This window comes from Quercus robur, chromosome 4 (assembly GCF_932294415.1).
Source record: "Quercus robur chromosome 4, dhQueRobu3.1, whole genome shotgun sequence".
NCBI classification, from domain to species: Eukaryota; Viridiplantae; Streptophyta; class Magnoliopsida; order Fagales; family Fagaceae; genus Quercus; species Quercus robur.
The window spans coordinates 61,107,731-61,128,511 of record NC_065537.1 but is presented as its reverse complement, the minus strand read 5'-3'; the positions used below and the strand labels follow the sequence as shown (position 1 = coordinate 61,128,511).

Below are 20,781 nucleotides of genomic sequence, written 5' to 3'. Positions count from 1 at the left end.
ATGCTCTAGCCTGCACTCACTTTCTTTCTTGGCATCATGGGTAAAGTTTCGTCGACCCACAGTACAATTGCTCGAACTAGATGATCAGTTCAATCCCAACATCCCCCATAAAAGGTCGACCAAAGTACCTACATCCAAAAAACAAGATTGGATGACAAGCCAATCAGAACTCATAAGCCCTCCTCGGTCTCTCCCAAGGGGGGTGTATGGTGTCATACCTAACACCTGAATTTTGAAGGATGGGAAAATCACATTAAAACTCAACACTGGACTCAGACTTAGGAATGATCTTCATATGCCTCTAACCCTGTCAAAATTTCTACCCATAATTTGCCTCTAACCGGACCGTCAATAGTACCACCAATAAAAAGAGGACGTAGTTCATCTGGAACTCCGAGACTGACTTCCACTTTAATTTTTCTTCCACCTACATTTCTGTAGTTTATGTTTTCGCTGTTTAGGTATTTTAACTAACCAACTAGGCCACGGACCTTGCACTTGTAGAGGCTGTAATTGGCTTTTTCTCTTGAGAGAAAACTGATGCACAAACATGTATTAGGTTTTCCCCTTGAGCGTAGGTTGATGCACAAGGATGTATTAATACTGGTAGTTTTTGAATTTATCACTTGTGATCAATATGGGAACTATTTGCAAATTCAAATGGACAAGTTCCTTGTATGAAACATTTTTTTAATTACAAAAGAAAAAACATTTACCATGACAAAAATAAGGATATACAAAATGTCTATGTTTGCTTACTAAGCTTCTCTAGGTCTTTCAGTTGTGATTTCAATAGTGCATGCTCATTTCGCATCCTCTCAAGCCGAGCCTCAACCATGTACATCTCATCTTTAAGATGGTGAACTCGCTTCTCCAACCAAGCAATTGCTTCAGATGATCTTCCACCTACTCCACCGCCCATGCTAGCCATGTAATCAAATTGAGGGTTCACATGGATGTGATGTGGTCTTACTAGTAGCACAACAATGCTCAACTGCAGTAATAAAAAAAATATTATATAATAAAATAAACAAACTGTGACCCTGTCTCATGGAGTAGAAAGGTTTATCCTTTTAACCCTTACAATTTAAAAAAAAATGAGTATGGTTGCTACCTAAAATACTATAGAATAATTAATTCAAATTTGGGTGAACGCTGAAAAACCACCAGGTTGATTATTTATAAGTCATACACACACCAATCAATTTTGAACCCACAACCTAACATTAAACCAACCTGAAATAAGAAATTTTAAAAGCCTATTTCAATGCTGGGAAAAATGGTTCAACAATTAAAAATAAATAAATAAATGGCTTCGTGAATGCTATGATATCAAATGCTAATCCAGGCTCTTTCATAATTGATTAAAGATAAATCACTTGCTGTATGCACTGTTAGTAACTGCTTTATTAATAGCAGTGAGATTCTTTGTTTTCAAGACAGAATGATTTGGACATAATAAGATTGTGCCTCTACAAAGGATAAAGTTGACACAAATTCCAGGAATCAAATATATACTATCAGGGTAAGATTTGGAATGTTATTGCGGCCAAAATATCTGCAACAGCCCCCTTGAGACCCCCTACCGAATGATCTCGATAACATTCAGAAGAATGCTTGACCAAAACATGTTAATTAACTAGTCAGACCAAAATTCATTAATCCCAAAAGAATATTAACATACCACTTTGAGATATGTTTGGTCTGACAAACATTAAAAGGTGATAAACTATAAATAGTCCCAAAAACTGATATGACATGGTGAATTTGATCAATTGACCATTATTTTCTAATACTTCCCCTCACATGTGGGCCCAATAATCACCCTCAATCCAACAAGTAGAATTTTAAATTTTTAAATGGGAGGTAGTCAGGTAGAGTGGAAATAGAGTTTATACTCAAGACTATTTGCTATAATACCATGATAAACTACAAACTTATTCCAAAAGCTTAAACTGATATTAAATGATGAATTTAATCATTTATCCACTGTTTCTAACAAAAGGAAACATATATATAGTGAAAATTCAATCTTTGATGATTCTTCCTTCACACACACACCAAAAAAATAAATAATAATAGAAGAAGAAGAAGAGACTACATCATTTCTTTTCCTTTTTCAATAAGTCTTTAAGTCTTTAATATCATACTAGCCTCTGAGAAGGCTCTTCTATTTTTTTGGTAAAAAAAATGAATACGTGGGGTGAGTTTTATAGATTTGAAGAGTTTTAAAACTAACAAAAAAGTGATCCTATTTTGTAGGGAGTTAGTGAGTAGAAGTAGGAATTTAAATTAACGTAAAAGTAGGAGTTTATTAGAAGCAGGAAAACATTTCAACGTAGAAGTAGAAATTTATTATTTTTGTCAATTTACTATTTTAACCCTATTTTTAAGTTTTAGGTAGGGGTATTTTTGACAGTAAAAAAAGCAATAACTAACTTTCTGAATCCTCTTGATATATACAGATTAATAGTGTCAAAGAAAATCAAAGTTGTTTAGACTGTCAATTCATTTCATTTTCCAAATATGAAACATTACCACAAATGAGGGTAAGAAATTTTTTTTTTCCCCTTATTCCGGTTAGGATTTTCTTCAGAAGCTACTACAGTTGATCAAAAACAGGCCTGCATAATGTAATATATGCACATAAAATTCAACAAAGCACCTCCAGGAAAATTTAAGCTGGAAATCAAGCTTTTCTAGCTGTCCCAGCAAGTCAACCAAGATCAACCATATTTAATCCAAGAAATCCAATAACAAACTTTAAACCTACAAGGGCAGGTGTCTAATAGAAGTTTGCACAAGCTAAAAAACATGTTTAAACTATTGTTAAAATACCCAACAGCATATGTATCAGTTCTTGTAATAATTGGCAATAATCTTGTCATCTGGCATCATCAAATTGCTACAATAGACTACACTCCTAAAGACTATCCCTTACCCATTGATAAGGAGCGTAAAGTGTAAATTGCAAATTCACAGTCCCAAAGGAACCAAATCATATCAAAGTAGTATTTATTTCTTGGAGAAAACTGCTCAAATTAAATTGATCAGATGGATAGCAGAAATGTAACAAGGCTTGAAAAGTACATACCTGCATCAAGAAAATCACTGCAAAGATGATAGCTGCAAGTACTGAAACATGGTTTTGACTTTTCAATGATCTTAACGTCAATATAAATTCTCTTAACCAAGATGCTAGAGGTTTAGCATCAATGAAATTTTCTTGCAAGAGACGTCCAGCTTGTTGGTTAGCATTTGTGGAATCTGATATCTGTTGCGTTCTTATATGGTCACTTGACTCGAATGAACTTTTGGAGGATTCCCCAGTTTCTACTTCATCCTCAATATGAACTTCACCATTCTGAATCACATTAGCAGCAGCACCTCCCTCTGCTCCCATGAAATAAGGAGATGATTAGTTGAAATAAGTATGCATCTCCCCCATGGCATAAAATTTCATGCATTGGAAAAACTCTTGTATATACAAATATCTTCTAAGGCCCAACCTTCTTTGTTTTCAAGGTTCTTCTGCTTCAACAATTCATGAGCCTGAATGAATAATGAATATACAAATTCTTAAAGTTGACATTATTGCGCTTATTAAACTGCAAAATAAAAAACAAAAAATCTACAAAATAAAACAGAAAGACAATACCATATCAATCCAGATCAAATATGCTTCTCGACATTCTTCAACAGTTGACTGCACTATTCTGCCTGTGACCACATACATCAACATTGCATCAAATCAAGTCAGTATATCATGGTAACACTTCAATCAAGATAATAGCAAGCCTCAACACACACCAAAAAAATATAAGTAAAATTAAAATTTTTAAAATTAAAAAATAAATAATAAATAAACCCACAAACCAAAAAGGAAAAGAGATATATTTTTTTTCCTATTAGTGTTCTAACAAAAAGAAGAGAGAGTCTTTTAGCAAGCACATGTTCAAAATCTGCATTTTAACACAAACAAAAAAGCATTGTATTATAAGGTTTGTCAGGTGTACAAAATGAGAAAAACCCAAGACAGATTCAAATGCCTTCAGCATCCATGCTCAAACACCCTGACTAATCCAGCACACGCAATGCATTCAGGAACAAGAAAAAGGTTTTTCGCCTTCAGTAAAATGTGTGCACGCTCCTGAGATTTTACTTGACATAAAAGAGAGTACTAATTTCAAGTCACTAACCAATAAAGTAGTTTGCTTAAAATCCTGTAATTGTTTATTCTGAACTTTCAACTGTCATATTTTATATACTTCTGCCTTCAGCTCCAGAATCTTATGTATATTACATCTAGGGTTGCCTTCTAAAAACTATATATAACAGTTTCAAAACAGAAAACCTCTAAGAAAAAGGTAGGTAATTGATCTAAGATTTCATTTCTTTTTTTTTTGAAAATTCAACAGTTACAATGGGGGAGGGAGGGCTTGAACCATGTCTCCATTGGAAACACCAAGAGATTTCATTTCAATTTTTAAATATAATTACATTGGTTCAAAACTTAGAATACATAAAAAAATTAAAAAAATAAAATAAAAAAAACCTATTTTTTAATGAAATTAAAATAAAATCACTTCTTAGTCAATTTAATTGTAGGGAACTAAATACAACAAACATAGTATTGGCAGGGCAAACCTCTCCACACAGTTTTCTTGGAAAAGGCCACATTTACATATATACGCAAACTACAGCATTCTTTTGATCCATCAGCATCTCTTTCGACATCCCAAAGTCCCTAATATTGGACCAGGAAAAAAAAAGTAATATAAACTTAGTTACAATGTCAACGGATTATGGAAATCTTTCAGTAGAGCAAACAGATTACAATTAATAAATAAATTCACAAGAAGACGACACAACTGCACAACAATCACTTGATTGGTTGGCAAAAGGAAACCCAAATTAATTTATTAAAGAAGAAAGCTACTTAGATGTTTATAACATAGCTAAATAAGCAAGGTGTTTATATTTAAGCCTTTGGAGATTATTTCCATACAACTAATAGAGGACAGTAATCATTTTCTATGCACAGTATAGACCAGGGCGTACAATATTCTGCCCCATTAATAAACCCACATATGAACTAGAAGCATTAATAGGAACCAAATAGTTTAAAAAGATATTAAATAAAGAAGTAACTTAAATTGCAGTGGCAGTAACTAAGTAAACGAGATATGAATGTATTATATCACAATCTGTTTAATGCTTTTGTACAAGGCTAAAGAATACCTCCTCCATCTTTATACAGACCGACTCTAATATCTTACTCAACTATATATCCAAATATAGGATATGCCTAAAAGATGCAAACTAATACATTACGGGAAAGTAAGTTTCATAAATGTAAGGTAGATATGTCGAAATAAATTAGATATAGCTTATACCTCAACACGGAAATAATCTGAATAAGGCACGTCACTGATTTCTTGTGATGTCTCCATAACCAAATGACTGGAGAAGTAAAAGTGAGAATATCAAGAAAATAATATACAAATTGGTAAGGGCACCATCTTGGACTAGATAAAGTAACCTCAGATAAGTTACACCCATTAATTATAGAAAATAATAGTAATAATAATAATAATAATTTACACCAACATCTAAACACATCAAGGAATGAAAGAACTAATAAATATGGGCAAGTAATAAAAGCAAGTGAAGAGAAATAGTTCACTAGCAATTGCAATCAATCATGTCAGCACAATTAATGCAGTCCCCTACCCAATATTGTTTGGCTGAATTCACAAAAAAGAAATTTAAAAAAAGCTTGGCTGGACGGGGACAGATTAGAAAAAGTAATCAACTTGCTTTATATATACCTTAGCCAAAACAAGACTTCATCAATAATCAAAATGTGGTACTAGTATTATTATGTTCACATTCTTGCATCAATAATCAATCTCTACTCGATTCTAGTAATAAGTACTCTAGTGAACACACATCATAATAGTCAGTGATCAAATCAAGAAAACTTATTTTTTACAAGTTCTCTCTTCTCCCATACAGGAGGACCCTTGAGCCAAAGCTACCAAAACCGTTAGGGCACATTTGGTACACTGAATGAAGATTACATTAAGAATAGTAATCTTTATTACTGGAAATAGAAGATATTATAATAGAATAACTATTACCATCCATAAGTTTGGTTGTTACATATGGAAAGCTTGTAAAAAATGATGTATAAAGAAAATTTTATATTTTTTGAAATATATTAATTTTAAAACCTATTATATGCGCCAAGGAATAGTTATTACATCTATTTTAAAGAGGAATAGCTATTATTCAATTTAAAGAATAGTTAATCCTTTGTAATAATTAATCCATGTAATAAAGATGCTATCAAATAACCGAATTGCTATTATACATGAATAGCAATTCCATTACAGGAACTATTACATCATACCAAACATAACATTAGTATTGTTGTCTATATATAAGCCTTCAAATCCTATTCATCAATAGAGAAGAAATATTAATTACTTCTTTAACAAGGAATAGACTTTCCTTCCACACACACAAAAAACCCAAAAAAGTAACCATGTAAACTTTCCTTCCACACCAAGAAAAGAAAGCCATTTATTCTAGCTTCCATATGTAGAGTTTGAGGCATTTGTACTCAAACTCTAATCTCAAACAGTAATCATGAATTTAACTAACAAGTTAACTTGAATTTAGCAACTCCATCTTCAAACTCTCAACCCATATCAATTTGCCCATTTGTAGCTTAAAATATCCTCATATTGCAAAATATAAAGTTCCTAAAAATCGATTACATGATATGTTGCCAATTCAGCTTTCTTGTTTCTGCTTCAGAACAATAAGGATTCAAGATTCAAGGTTATCTCCACCCTCTATCATCTGGAGCTTTTACCAAGATCATAAGTTCTTGCTGAATATCCAAGTGATTTTAGGATTAGCATCAACCAATCCACAATCAAAAATCATTGCTTAGATTTTCTGTACAATTTTGTGGCATAATATGGAATTACATACTTCTCAAATCCTGTTGTGCCCAGATTTCTGGCTTTCACACTGCAATTTTTTATTATATCTTTGCAGTTAATTGGGCAAAGGCTGATATTCAGCTTCCATTATGCCAACTACAACAAGCATTACTTGTAAAACATGAAATCTGGTCATCATGTTCTTATTGATCCACAATATAAAAATTTATTTGCAATAGTTTGCATCTTCATGCATGTAAACAGGGATCTACTGCCAATTTAATAGTTTGATATTTATCCTCTTCTAGGTGTATTTTATGTTCAAAAATTTTCCATGAATCTATTGTTGCAAAATTTTGTGTCATATATTGCTTCTACGGTATGTAAGACAGTCACAGGCAAATTTGGACTTCCATGGAATTAACACTCATATACTCACAATTTCCCTACTGTATCCACTAATCAACTTTTTTCTCCTGCCATTCTACTACATCAACTTGAATAGGTTTTTCTTTTCAATACAATGATCAAATCAATAGTTCTCCAATTGGGTACTAACTGTGAAGAGGTGCCCTTAAAATAGGGAAACAAATACAGTTTATCTCACCTCTAGTAAAACTCATATAAATACTCTGTTGACTAGGAACTTTCTAAAATATTACGTGCTCAACTTCCTTCAAAAGTGATCTATTTATTCAGGACCACGTTTGTTACATATGGCTCAATCTCATTCCAAGTATAACAAAGACAACCACAACCACAACTCCAACCCCAACAAAGGAATTATCATGATGACACCATTGATAAAGAAGATGGTACTGACTACTGATATGCAACACAGTAAAAGTAGCAATGAATTACTAATTTAACAACAAATTCAAGGTGTATTTTTTAACTGGAATAATCAACAGAACATGTTGGCTACCTGTTTCTATAAACTCGACATTTCTGGATCTCTTGGCAGCTACCAAACTTTGCACCTTAATGGCAAAACAAAATATTAATACTAAAACACACCAGAATACAAGATAAAGAAAAACTTATGGAACATATTTTGGTGAGGAATAGCCAATGTGTTACAGAAGCATAGTTTACTGAACATTTAAATGAATTATTATAGATTGCTGAGATAAAAATAGAGGGGGGGGAGGTTAAAAACACACAAGCATACCAAAATAGACTTTTATTGGATGCTGAAATGATACATCACGGGCATGCCCATATACTTCATGAGGATACCAAGAACTGCACCGAAATTCTGAAAAGAAAAACAAAATTCACAACATAAAAAACATGAAAAAATATCTGCCCCATATTCTTCAATAAGGAAACTAAAAAGATCACATTTGAATACGAAAATTTCATAGGAGTTCCAAGAAGGCTACCTTTATCTCCGCATCTTTTATGAAATAATTCAGTACAACTAATAGCATCATCTGAGAAAAAGAAATTAAAGAAGTCCTCAACCTTTATCTGCAATTCATAAATTGGAGTTAACTTCAAACTAACCTAGCTATAATGCCACTGGCAATTGAAGCAAAGCTACTTTTAAGCTTGAAAACATATATTATAATTTCAAAAGAACAAGAAAATATAACAATACCGGAAACTTCGATTCAGCAACCCTTGTATAAAATTCTGGTACTGCAAGTCAAGTAAAAACAGCTCAAATAATCAGGACATAAATTACAACCGTAAGCACAGTAGCAACAAAAGTAGAAAAAGATCTATCACTTAATTTTTAAAAAATTTTGCTCATAAACAATACACAAACACAATTGCAATTGTCTGCATACACCACATCTGTGAGCTACTTTTCCATTATATATCTTCCCCTGAAAATATAGATGTTCTGGCAACTTACATTCATAAAACACGTCATTCAAAGACACAGAGCAATCCCAAATAGTTTGTACAAATAATGAATTGTCACATCACGGACTTTGGGCCTAGTTAAATTCTAATAATTAGTTTCATTTCAAATTACAAAGATAAAGCAAGCCAGCTCCTTTTGATCCCAATTCATAGACTAAGTTACAAGGTAGTGATGGGCTACTTTCTCTTCTCTGATAAATGTGGCTACATACTAGTACAGGGAGCGTGCAAGAGACTAAAAATTACAACAACAAAGCCTTAGTGCCAATTTTTGGAGTCGGCCACATGAACTCTTTTTTCTTTCATTCTATTCTATCTAAAGTCAAACTCTTTGTTACTTCCCTAATTGACATGTCCTTTTTACTTTTACTAATGTTATTTTTGTTTTCCTCAACCTTTTGTCATTCCCTCGACTTAGTTTAATTTACTCTTTCTTACTGGTACATTAATCACTCTCCTCTGAAAAAAACTAATAGAAGATCTAAAAAAAAAATTGATAAGTTTCTAGAAGATCTAAAAAATTAAGATATAAAATTATGAAGGTCTAGAAATTTCAAAATTGATGAAGAAGATAAACTACTAGTAACTGTCAGCCAGTCAAGCAACAATCTTAAAAACAGAATTGTTGGCTAAGCAACACAAGGACAAACTTTTAGGCCAGGATATGAGATTGAGGAACTGTAATTCAAACTGAAAAGTGGTAGCAAAAGCTGCAAAACTATCACAATATTAGAATGATAATAGAACTCTAGAAATTAAAAAATGGGCTCAAATCAGGCAAGTGACACACCAAAGCAACAATCCTAGAATTCAAGAATAAACTCACTCTTTGGGGCATCAAAATTTTCCTCCTTCCATGTCCAAGTCTTCTTTGAAGATGAAGATTCAGCATTTGGAAGTGGCTCTGTATCCTTCTCTACATTATCTTGCTGCTCAGAAGCTATTGCTGACACTGTCTCATCTTCAACATTTAGAGGAAGCGAATCATTCATTACAGGAGCATCCTTATTCCTGATTCACATACATGCAGTAGAGCCTAAATGAGACACTCAAAGAAAACAATAATCCACACTGAAGTATCATGATTATTGCTCATGGAAACCTGTCAGTAGAATCCAATTCATTGGCTGAGCTTTTAAAGCTCTTGACCCTTTCAATTAGAACCCCTCCATTCTCTTGGCTGCTCGTTTCAGATATTGATTCCTGAGGTAAAATCAGGACATATGCAAAAAGAATTAGCCTGTTAGAATACTAATGATTAAGTGAGAAAATTCACTATTTCCTATCAACTTAAACTTTTGGGACTAGCAGTAATTTATCATGGTACAGAACAGGTTGGGGTCTTGAGTCCAAACCATGTCTCCATCCTACCTTCCAATTAAAATTAAAAAATTCAAGCCCCAAGGGAGTCTAGGCCCACACATGAGGAGTAGTGTTAGAATAATAATGATCAAGTAATTAAATTCACATTTTCTTATCAGCTTAAGCTTTTAGAACTAGCAATATTTTATCAAAGCCAATGCAACAATATCAAATTAATCGGGGTTCTTAAATCTCATTATTGTATAATACACACAATTTTGGTGTCTTGTTCATATATTTTAGGTTTAAGTTAGATATATCACAGTATATTGGCATAAATTTGGACGTAGAAAGAAGAAATGATAATTAATCAAAACTTCAAGAAGGTAGAGAAATCTCATATACATATAGAGCACATATTGTAGGCAAATAAAAATAGAAGGATCAAATTAAGTAGCATGTAGGTTCTGCTAAGAAGTTAAAAGTGAATACCTACAGAAGTCACGGCTAAGCTATTTGTATGTCCTAGTATACTAGAACTTTTTCATGATATGAAAATTAATGCAACAATCACCTTCCTTTTATATATATATATATATATATATATATATCCCATATTGACAAATTATGTTACCAAGAAACTAATAAGCAATAGCCACTCTAGCACATACACAAATTATGTTAGTGATCTTGTACAAATATCAAGATTACAAAAATAAAAACATCCTCTAATCCAATCAATTGACAAGTCGCTCATCCAGGAAGTTGTACTGCACATAATCCCCATAGAGAGGAATATCCATTTACAATATTCTCTACACAGAGATGAAAGGGGATAAAAAGATTCTGACTTAATTAAGAGTACAGCATAATTTTTAAAACTTCAATAATTTATTTTAGAAATTTTTTTAAATTCAATAATAAGAAGATAAATTTTGTTTTTCTCATAAAATATTACATTACAGATGTCGCATGTTATCAGTGATTTACATTCTTGACAAAATGAAATTAATCACCACTAATGAACTGTGATATAATTAAAATACCTGCTGTTCTGTAGCTGCTTTGGTGCCATTACTCTGTTGCAACCATCCATCATTTATGAGCTTGAAAGCTTCATCACGGGAGAGAAAGGATGCGAAGAAGTACTGCCAAATCAACAAGTGGATTAAGACATTGCAGCTGATACTGAAATGACAAAGATTATGAGAAAATGTTCAGGCTATTTTTATAGGCATCATCACTACAAAGCCAAAGGGAAAGAAATGATATTTCACATCTAGAATTACCTTTTTGCCCCCAGAAAAAATTTCTATGGCATTAGGGAAGATGCCTGCAGTCTTTGCCCTTCGTACACTGGTCACTTCTTGGAAAGCAATTATTTTCTGAAGCATATGCTCAAAAGTTCATTGCAATCAAGATCAAGAACAAAAAGGCACTAAAACTCGACGGCAAATGAAAAATCATGAGATACAATTGTGTTCTGAAGTATAAATTCATAACAGAGCACTTGACAGAATCTAGCGTAATGGTCCAAGTTTGAAAAACTTACTAAACCAACATAAAATCTAACCCAACCCTATCCACTATAGCTTGGTGCTCTAAAATTGCATGAGCTTTATTTACTGAAATCTGAGTGAAACTGGTCACTTTCAATATCAAAGCACCCCCCCCCCCCCCCCCTTTTCCCCCAACCTTCCTTCTCTTTTTTCCTCTTTATATATATACAGAGATTTGAAAACAATACTAACAAATGTAGGTACATTCCCAATGCCTTCCCGTTTATCATATACAATACAGCATAAAAAGTCCTAAGTGAAACACCTTTTATTTCTTTTGGGTAAGTAGACCAAATGTGATACTCAGACTAGCAACTAATCTTCCTTTCCCCATCTTTCCCAAGCACATGAAATTAGAAACACAAACCTCCTGACAAATTTTTAGATTTCCTCTAATCCTATTAGCTCATAAGCCAGTGAGGTTGAGGATGAGCTAAACCTTCTAGGCAAAAAAGAATATGCACAGAGCAAGATGTCTCTGCCCTAAATGGTTTTCTGAATGTTTTTTATTAGTGTGCAACCATTCCAAGTTTGAGGACTTTCTATCATGATAGCAAACTAATACAAAGAAAAAGGGAAATGTGGTAGAGCAGGTGAATATAGTAGTTTGCAAGAATTCATTTGAAATAAAGTTAAATAAGAGATACATCGACTTACCTTCGTCTCAAATCCGAATATGTTAGAGTAAAAGCAAATATAATGAACAAACAGGTACATATGACCCTGCAACCAATACAAATCCAAGGAAATTAGACCCAAAAAAATACAGAAAGTTAAGCATTAAAGCCTACAATCAAGAAGTTCAAATGGATGCGTAAAAACAGAATTGGTAGCAGATAACCAACATGCCACTACTACTACAACTACAACAACAAAGCCTTAGTCCCAAAACACAACCAATATGCCACTGCCAACCAAAAAAGTAAATGATGGTAACTTAATGATGCCTACCAAAAAAATGAGATGAAGGACAAAGGCAATTGTGAAATAAATCATGCACCTCACAAACTCAAACCTTGAATATAGATAAAGATCACCTGAATAAGTATATTCTCCTGGTAAGCACAATTAAAATCTTCAACAAGAACCTATAAAGAAAAAGAAATGTAACAAGGTTAAACATGTCTTCAAATAATAATATGTACATTATGTGCATGTACGTGTGTGTGTGTGGAGAGAGAGAGAACAATAATTTCCAGATAATCAGCAGTTTTAACAATTAGAACTACTCTATCAGATTTAACATTAACGTCTATGACATCATATACAACTCAACTCAATTAAACTGTGAACCCAATTAAAGGAGGAGTTGGTGGGATAGGGAAGATCTTAGGTTTGAAATTGAACCAATCAAAAGTAAATTAACCGATTCAATTAGAACTCAACTATAACCTAGTTTTATCCAAAGTAAAAAGGATGTATTAACTCATTTCAGCCCAATTGTAATTCTTTAAACTACTTCGTGTCTATTTTCATGAGGTAGTCTCATTTCAATAAAATTATTCTTACCTATCAAAAAAAACTCATTTTAGCTTACCCTGCTCTCTTAACTGCTCAGACATGGGCTTTTTTCATAAGTGATAAATTTTATTGAGATACAGGGAGTACTTTTATGCAAACAGGAGGTGTACACAAAGTATTCCTAAAAGACAAGCTCAGACACGGACGTGACTCTATTATGGGGATTTTGACATCCGTTCGTTCTATAATAAGCTACGAGGTTCTTCTTCTGTTGTCTTTCCTTGGATAGTAATTTGGAAAGTTAAAGCTCCTCAGCGTGTTTCCTTCTTTGTTTGGATTGTAGCTTGGAATAAGATTCTTACAGGTGATAATTTGAGACTTGGGGGCTTTGATTTTGTTGATTGGTGTATTATGTGTTGTTGTTGTGGGGAGACTATGGGTCATTTACTGCTTCATTGTGAAAAGGCTCATCGGTTGTGGAGTTTTGTTCTTAAATCTTTTGGGATTTTGTGAGTCTTACCAAGAACGGTTCCTAATCTGCTTTTTGGTTGGTGGAATTGGTTGGGAAGCACTCGTCTAACATTTGGAATTTAGTTATGTTGTGCTTATTGTGGTGTCTTTGGAAAGAGCGCAATCAACAGACTTTTGATGACTTTGATAGCTCCGAAGATCAGTTGCTTGCTTCTTTTAGTGGATCTCTATTCGACTGGTCTCGGGCTTAGGGACTCACATCTAGTGATTCTCTCCCTTCATTCCTTTGTTCTCTCATCTTTTGTACTTAGTTTTCTTCTTTGTTTTTTCTCTTCTTTGTTACTTTTTCTTCTTTGTAAATGTTGGTCTGCTTTGTGCTTTTATTGCATAAAGTAGCTTTTTGAATATACATCTCTCTTACTAATCAAAAAAAAAGACTACAAAAACAAATCTTGACAATTTGTTCCCTTGCATTAATAGAGATTCCTATGTCCTTTGGTGTTTTTTTAATTTATATTTCTTTGAAATGATAAAATTTCAGATTTTATGTGAAAACAATACAACCAGTTACAAAAGTAGCTATGCCCTGTAGTAGGGAATTCCATACAAGCAAGGAACAAAACGCTAATAGAGTAAAGACAACCAAAATGAGGATGCAAGTGAATAAGATAGGGGGAAAAGAAAAATATGAATCGAAGAAAAATTCACGTCGGCAAATGGCCTTTGGGCTTGATGGCACTTCCATATTGGGTGGTGGGTAAGATCACAGGTTGATGTCCTGTTGGGTGCACTAATCAAAAAAAAAAAAAAACATACAGGAGAAACTAGAGCAGCAATGCCTTCTAAAGAGGAGGAGGTGAGAGTGCAGAGAATAAAAGAATGGACCTTATCTATAGGTTCTAGAATTTTTTTGCAGCAAGCAAAACTTCACAAAACAATCAAACCTGTAAAGAAATTTATAGGGCTCAATTTTCCTAATATAGAAAGAGTCCAAATAACTACAAACAGCACAGTTTATAGGCATGTTAGAAAAGAAATAGAACCTTCTTACCATAGAAACTCTCAAGTAATACTTCATAAATGTGTGAATCAACTTATTTCCTAGAATTCCCCTAGGCTAATATAATAATAATAAAAAATATTAAAAAAAAAAAAAAAAACAGCTCTAACAACTACAATAAAAAAAAATTACGAAATTCCCAAACAAAGTTTCTAAGATGCAACCCCACATCAGAATTTTCACATCAAACATCATAAACTACTGACACCTTACAAGCTAAAGAGAATATCAACTACAAAACACTGAAAGAATTTATATATATATATATATATATATATATTGCAAGAATCTTAACTCCAAATAGATATTACAAAACCCTAAAGTCACTCACTTCATCTGGTGGAAGCCGAAACAACTGACGATACTCTTCGCTCTTCAATGACGTTGGAGACTGTAATAGAAAAGTAGAAGAGCTAAATAATGTTAGAACATAACATTCAAAACATATCTCCTTATCAACAAAACTGAACTCTGTCCTTCATTTGTTACATATTTCATATTCCCATCTATGAGCTATGTCCTTTATCTGTGACATGTTAAGTATTGCAAAGTGTGTTTGGGTTAATCAATTTACCCTAACACATGCTTAGCATTTATACTAACAACTTTAGTACATTATTACACATTTACCTCTTAACCTAAGAAGCATGGACACAAACATGGCACAAGACATAGTGACACAACAATTCTGAAAAAAAATAGCACAAGACACAACAGTAACATAGCAATTAATTAATTAATATTTTGTGTATTTTATATTTTTAAACAAGTTTAATGTTAGGCTTTTGTTAATGAGTGCTCTAAGAGCAAAAGCTTTTTTTTTTTTTTTTTTTTATATAAGTAAAAATTTTAATAAATAATAAAAAATAAGCACCGCTAAAGGAAGGGCTTGAACCTTCGACGTTGTGGTTAACAGCCACATGCTCTAAGCTCTAAGAGCAAAAGTTAAGGTGCATTTAATACTCCATTAAATGTTATTTTTATACTTTTTCAAAAATTAGAGTCAAACTATGCACAAATATTTAAAAAATCATATATAACCACATTAAATTTGTACATACAAAGTGATATTAATCAAAATAGTGTAACGAAACTTAGTAATAATAATTAATTATAATAATTATAAAACTTATAATAATATAATGCAAAAAATAGTAACAACAATAGTTCCCTATTTTCCATTCAGCTTGTTTTACTACAAAAAGCCTTATTCCCAAATTTTGGGATTGGCTACAAATCCTCAACAAATTAGTTAGCATCGGCCACATGTATTTGTTTTGATCACAGCTTGTTTAATGGAGGGAAAATTTGATAATCCCGGTCTTCAAAAAGAAAATAATCCAAAGCCTCTTCCAAAAGCCACTGACTCTCAAACCATCCAAAGCAACCAAAAAGAAAATGAAAGAAGAAGAAGAAGGCAGAACATATGAAGGCAACTAATGGCAAGAATGCTGATGCGATGAGAGCAGCACTGAAGGTCTAAGACCACAGCCAATGGGCTGAGATCAGTGCTGGCCAGGTCAAAAATCCCACTCTCTTTTCCTTTTTTTTTTTTTTTTAAACTGATTTCATCTCTGTGTTGCAATTATGTCCCAAACATGTCTTGATTGTGTCCAAAAAAAATCTTGGGACACTGCATCAACACATAAGCAACCGTCTCTAAGGCATGTCTATATCAAACATGGACACGCTAAGCTTTTTAAATTGTTCGTGCTTCCTTACTCTTAACATGTAAATACTACTCATAATACTCACCCTCAAACTGGGACATGCATATCATATAATCCCAGCTGGCCATATAGTAAATCCAATCTAATCTTGCATAAAGGTTTAGTAAACATATCTGCATATTGAGCTCCTATAGAAACATATGGCATGACAATCACTCTATTTTCCACTTTTTCCTAACAAGATGGCAATCCACATATATGTGATTACTCGACACATGAAATACAAGATTCAAAGCAATATGGATAGCTACCTGATTATCACAATACATACTCAAAAATAACCACACATTAAGCCTTAATTCCTGAAGTAGGTGCTTAATCAATATAAACTCACATAATGTATGATTCATGGATCTATACTAAGCTTATGCATCAGAGTGAAACACAACACTCTACTTCTTACTTTCCCATGTAATCAAGTTTCCTCCAAGAAAGATGCAATATCTAGTTGTTGATCTTCTGCTTGAGGATGATAATGTCCAATTTGATTTTGTAAACATTTCTACCTATAAGTGACCATTAGCCCTCTATAAAAGTACATGAATAGCATGGGCCTTCAAATACTTCACAATCCAAATAAATACCTAAAGTGGATAGCAAGGAATTGTCATATACTAATTCACAACAAGCACAGCAAAGGATATGACTAGACGAGCAATAGTGAGATGATTCAACTTGAAAACCAGGTGACGATATCTCTCAGGATTAAACAACAACTCCCCTTGATCCAAGTACAATTTAACATTGGGATCTACAAGACTCTTTACAAGTTTATAGCCTAACATGCCAATTTCTCCCAAACTATCCAACACCTATTTCCACAGTGACAATCGACAAACTAATTTCCTCTTTTAGATCAAGCTACCTCAACCTCCAAGAAGCAATATGCCTCTACTTTCCTAAATCCCTAGTTTGAAACAAACTCCGGAGGAACTCTGTTAACTCCTCAATCCCCCTTCTTGCCATCAACCGCGATAATAAGTGAAGACTGAGTCTGAATCATCAGATTAGCAGCAGTGAAGCCCGAACCTGACCACCGCTTCACTAAATTTACCAAACCAAGTTCTAAGAGACTGTTTAAGCAACAAATCGTAGCGGTTGCTCCATATAATTTCCACACCTTATACATATACAAACATATATACATATAAAAATCTTCAATTCATGCATACTTGACCTATTTCATTTCTGAATTCAGCAATGGAGCAATAAACGAGTAATGGAGAATCCCTAAAAGCGAAATCCGCTCAACTACTACTAACTATAGAGCTGTTTCACTAACTCTAAGCTAAAGTTTTCAATTCAAACTCACGGAACCTCCAAATTAGCGTATAAGAGAGTACAATTACAACTACTACATCTAACAGTAACAAATTCCTGATAACTCAAAATTCAAAGAAAATTGCAAAAATTCAGACCTGAGGATCGCCATCTCTGGGAGAGGAATTGGCGGAGTCGTTGCGATCAGGCGAGTCGGCGGAGAAGGAAGGCCGAGCAACGGACGAGGCTTCGGAGGCCAAGTCAGCGGCGGCCAATCTCGAAGGAGACGACGAGTCCATTGGCTGAGACACATCGACTCTCTCCGCGGTTTCCGATGCTACCGCCATAGCCAAAAACGTAGAGAGCGAGCGAGAGCGATAGAGAGATCTAGGGCTTGAGTTCAACAATGGTGGACTTGGAATTGGAAATGGAGAGAGAGAGAGAGAGTGGTAGTTGAGGGGTATATATAGTTTTACGGTTTTGAGAAGAAAGAAACGTAAACGGACAGAGGAAGAAGCGTATTTTGGTGGAGCTTCTAATTAAGTTGCAGCAGCTCCACGTCACCTCTCAAATGCCGACCTTCTCACATGTGCCTCGTCAAAAACATTTCCTTTTCTAAATTTATTTTTAAGATAATAATAATAACTGGTTTCGTCACATGCACTACGCAGTCTGATAAGGCTCTTTTTTTTTTTTTTTTTAGTTTAATATAATTTTTCAATTTGAATTTATTTATCCTTAAATAGGTTACATATGAAGGGATTTTTAAGAAATTAAACTTTAAAATTTGAAATAGAGTAAACATCTGAGTTTAGTATGCACTAGATTTTAGGAAAAAAAATCTATTAAACGAGCATGAGATAGATTTAAATAGAGAGTGTGCTTTTATAAAAAAAAATAAAGTGTGCTAATATTTAGGAAAAAAATTTGGATTATCTAATTAGATTAGGAGTATTTTTGATATTTTTTTAAACCATAACTAACTTTTTAAATCCTCTTAATATAAAGAGAATGGATAAACATATCCACTTATTTCAAAATAAATGAATTCAAGTGGATAATATTTTATTAAGACTATGTTTCCAAACTTAGAGATTAGATTATTGTTGTTAAGCAAGATTAGACTTTCTACAATTCTTCAACATACGATGAAAGCAATGTTGATTATTACTAATTTTGTTTTTGTTTGAGTGATTGATGATATTACAAAATTTTATTCATTTATTTTGAAATAAATAGATAAGAAACAAAAGGCCGAACAATAATCTAACTTGCAAGCCTCCAAGATAAGAGTTATAATAACATAAACTATCTTTAATTGGAACAGCATTTCTGGAAGTGGCATGAGCTATTGAGTTTAACAAATAATCTCCTAACCCAATAGAACTCACACTTAACAAAAAATAAATACTAGTATTAATGAAAATTCTTAGTTTACATCGTATTAGTAATGTAAATTTACATTGTAGACATACAAAATGCGTACAATATTGTACACACTAGCAATGTCAATGTATTGTACATTGTACACCTTTTTTATGTCTATAATGTAAATTTGCATTGCTAGTACTAGGGCTGTCCAACACTCACCCGGACCCAAAGAATCCAACTGGCCCAACACTTTCCAACCCGATAACCACCTGACCTGAGTAGTGGTTCGGTCGGCTGCGGGTCGCCGACGCAAAGACCCGATGCCATTGGTTTGAGTCTCGGTTTGCCTGTCTGAGAAACCAAAGCACCCGACCCGCCCAATGCCTTTCTCTCTTCCAATCGCAAATCTTGTGTTTCGGGGGAAAACTGGTAAGCCTAAACTCAAAACTCCGTCAATATAAAGAGATCTTGGATGGATCTCGACAAATATTGCAACATCTCGGCCAGATCTTGAAGGATATGGAGGAATATTGGCCAGATCTGTCAAAATCCAACAAGATTTCGGCTAAAATTCGGCCAGATCTGTCGAGATCTGGCAAGATTTTGTCCAAAATCTGACCAGATTTCGACCCCTATAGCAAACCTAAAACCGACCGAGATGCACCCGAAACCAACAAGACCTGATCAAGCCGATTCGAAGCTCCATACGGGTCGATTGCGGGTATGATTTCTCCCACCCAAGTCTATCGGGTCGAGTCTGAGTTGGGCACAAACCCGACCCATGGACACCCCTAGCTAGTACAATGTAAACTAAGAATTTTCAATAGTAGTATTTATTTCGTTAAGTGTGAGTTCTACCAGGTTAAGAGACTGTTAAACTCAACAACTCATACTGCTGCAAATGTGTCCAACATCATACACATTTTGTGTGTCTACAATGTAAGTTTACATTGCTAGTATAACGTAAACCTATAAAATTCCAACTACTAAATTCCAAAATATTACTAATGATTGTAGCAATGAACCAATCAACTTGAGGATTACAAATAAACAACCACCATCTAAAGAGGATTACAAATAAACTTGTCGTATAGTACACAACAACTTCATAACCACTTGGTTTCATAAACATGCAAATAAGATTACACAAGATAACTTTAAAACTCTTCACAAGCAAAGCAAATAGAAATACACATGAAAGATGAATGACATATTAACTCTCACCATCAATCGACTAATCATTTGACCCATCATTGAGCTCTTCACCATCTTCATTCTTATCATCAGTAGACTCATCATTGGACTCATACACGTCATCAATGAACTCTTCTTCATCTATGTTATCATCTTCAACCAATTCACGCTCAATAAATAAACAGTGTTTCATAAATGATCCCTTCTACATCTCTACGAGTCCATGCAAGGTTATCATTTACAACATCTACATTATCAATAGTTATATTATAAGGAACATTCTCACAAAAGTTATTTATATCATCATCAAATGAAGCACCAGTTCCAACATCAAAAACATCCTTCTCTTTTGTTTTAACAACAACTATCCAATCTTTATGTCTTGGATCTTCCACATAAAAGACTTCTGAAGCTTGAAAAGTTAAGACACACGGCTCATCAATCAATCGATCGCCCTTATGTATCAATCTTGTAAAATTGACAAGAGGAAAACCAAACTTGTCTGTCTTATATCCCCTTCCACTCTCCATATCAACCCATTC

General features: G+C 33.7%; 1 protein-coding gene across 1 annotated transcript; it reads right to left on the bottom strand.

The window, feature by feature from the left end:
* Positions 1–593: 593 nt before the first annotated feature.
* Positions 594–18,209, bottom strand: LOC126723225 (protein VASCULAR ASSOCIATED DEATH 1, chloroplastic). Its single transcript, XM_050426545.1, is given in 19 exon segments — positions 594–994; positions 3,095–3,393; positions 3,510–3,552; positions 3,659–3,720; positions 4,648–4,747; positions 5,397–5,463; positions 7,882–7,936; positions 8,128–8,214; positions 8,342–8,429; positions 8,560–8,600; positions 9,658–9,842; positions 9,934–10,034; positions 11,180–11,290; positions 11,292–11,321; positions 11,423–11,518; positions 12,350–12,415; positions 12,730–12,780; positions 15,016–15,075; positions 17,833–18,209. Coding segments are annotated over 19 exon segments (1,980 nt in total). The 5' UTR covers positions 18,022–18,209; the 3' UTR covers positions 594–745.
* Positions 18,210–20,781: the final 2,572 nt, after the last annotated feature.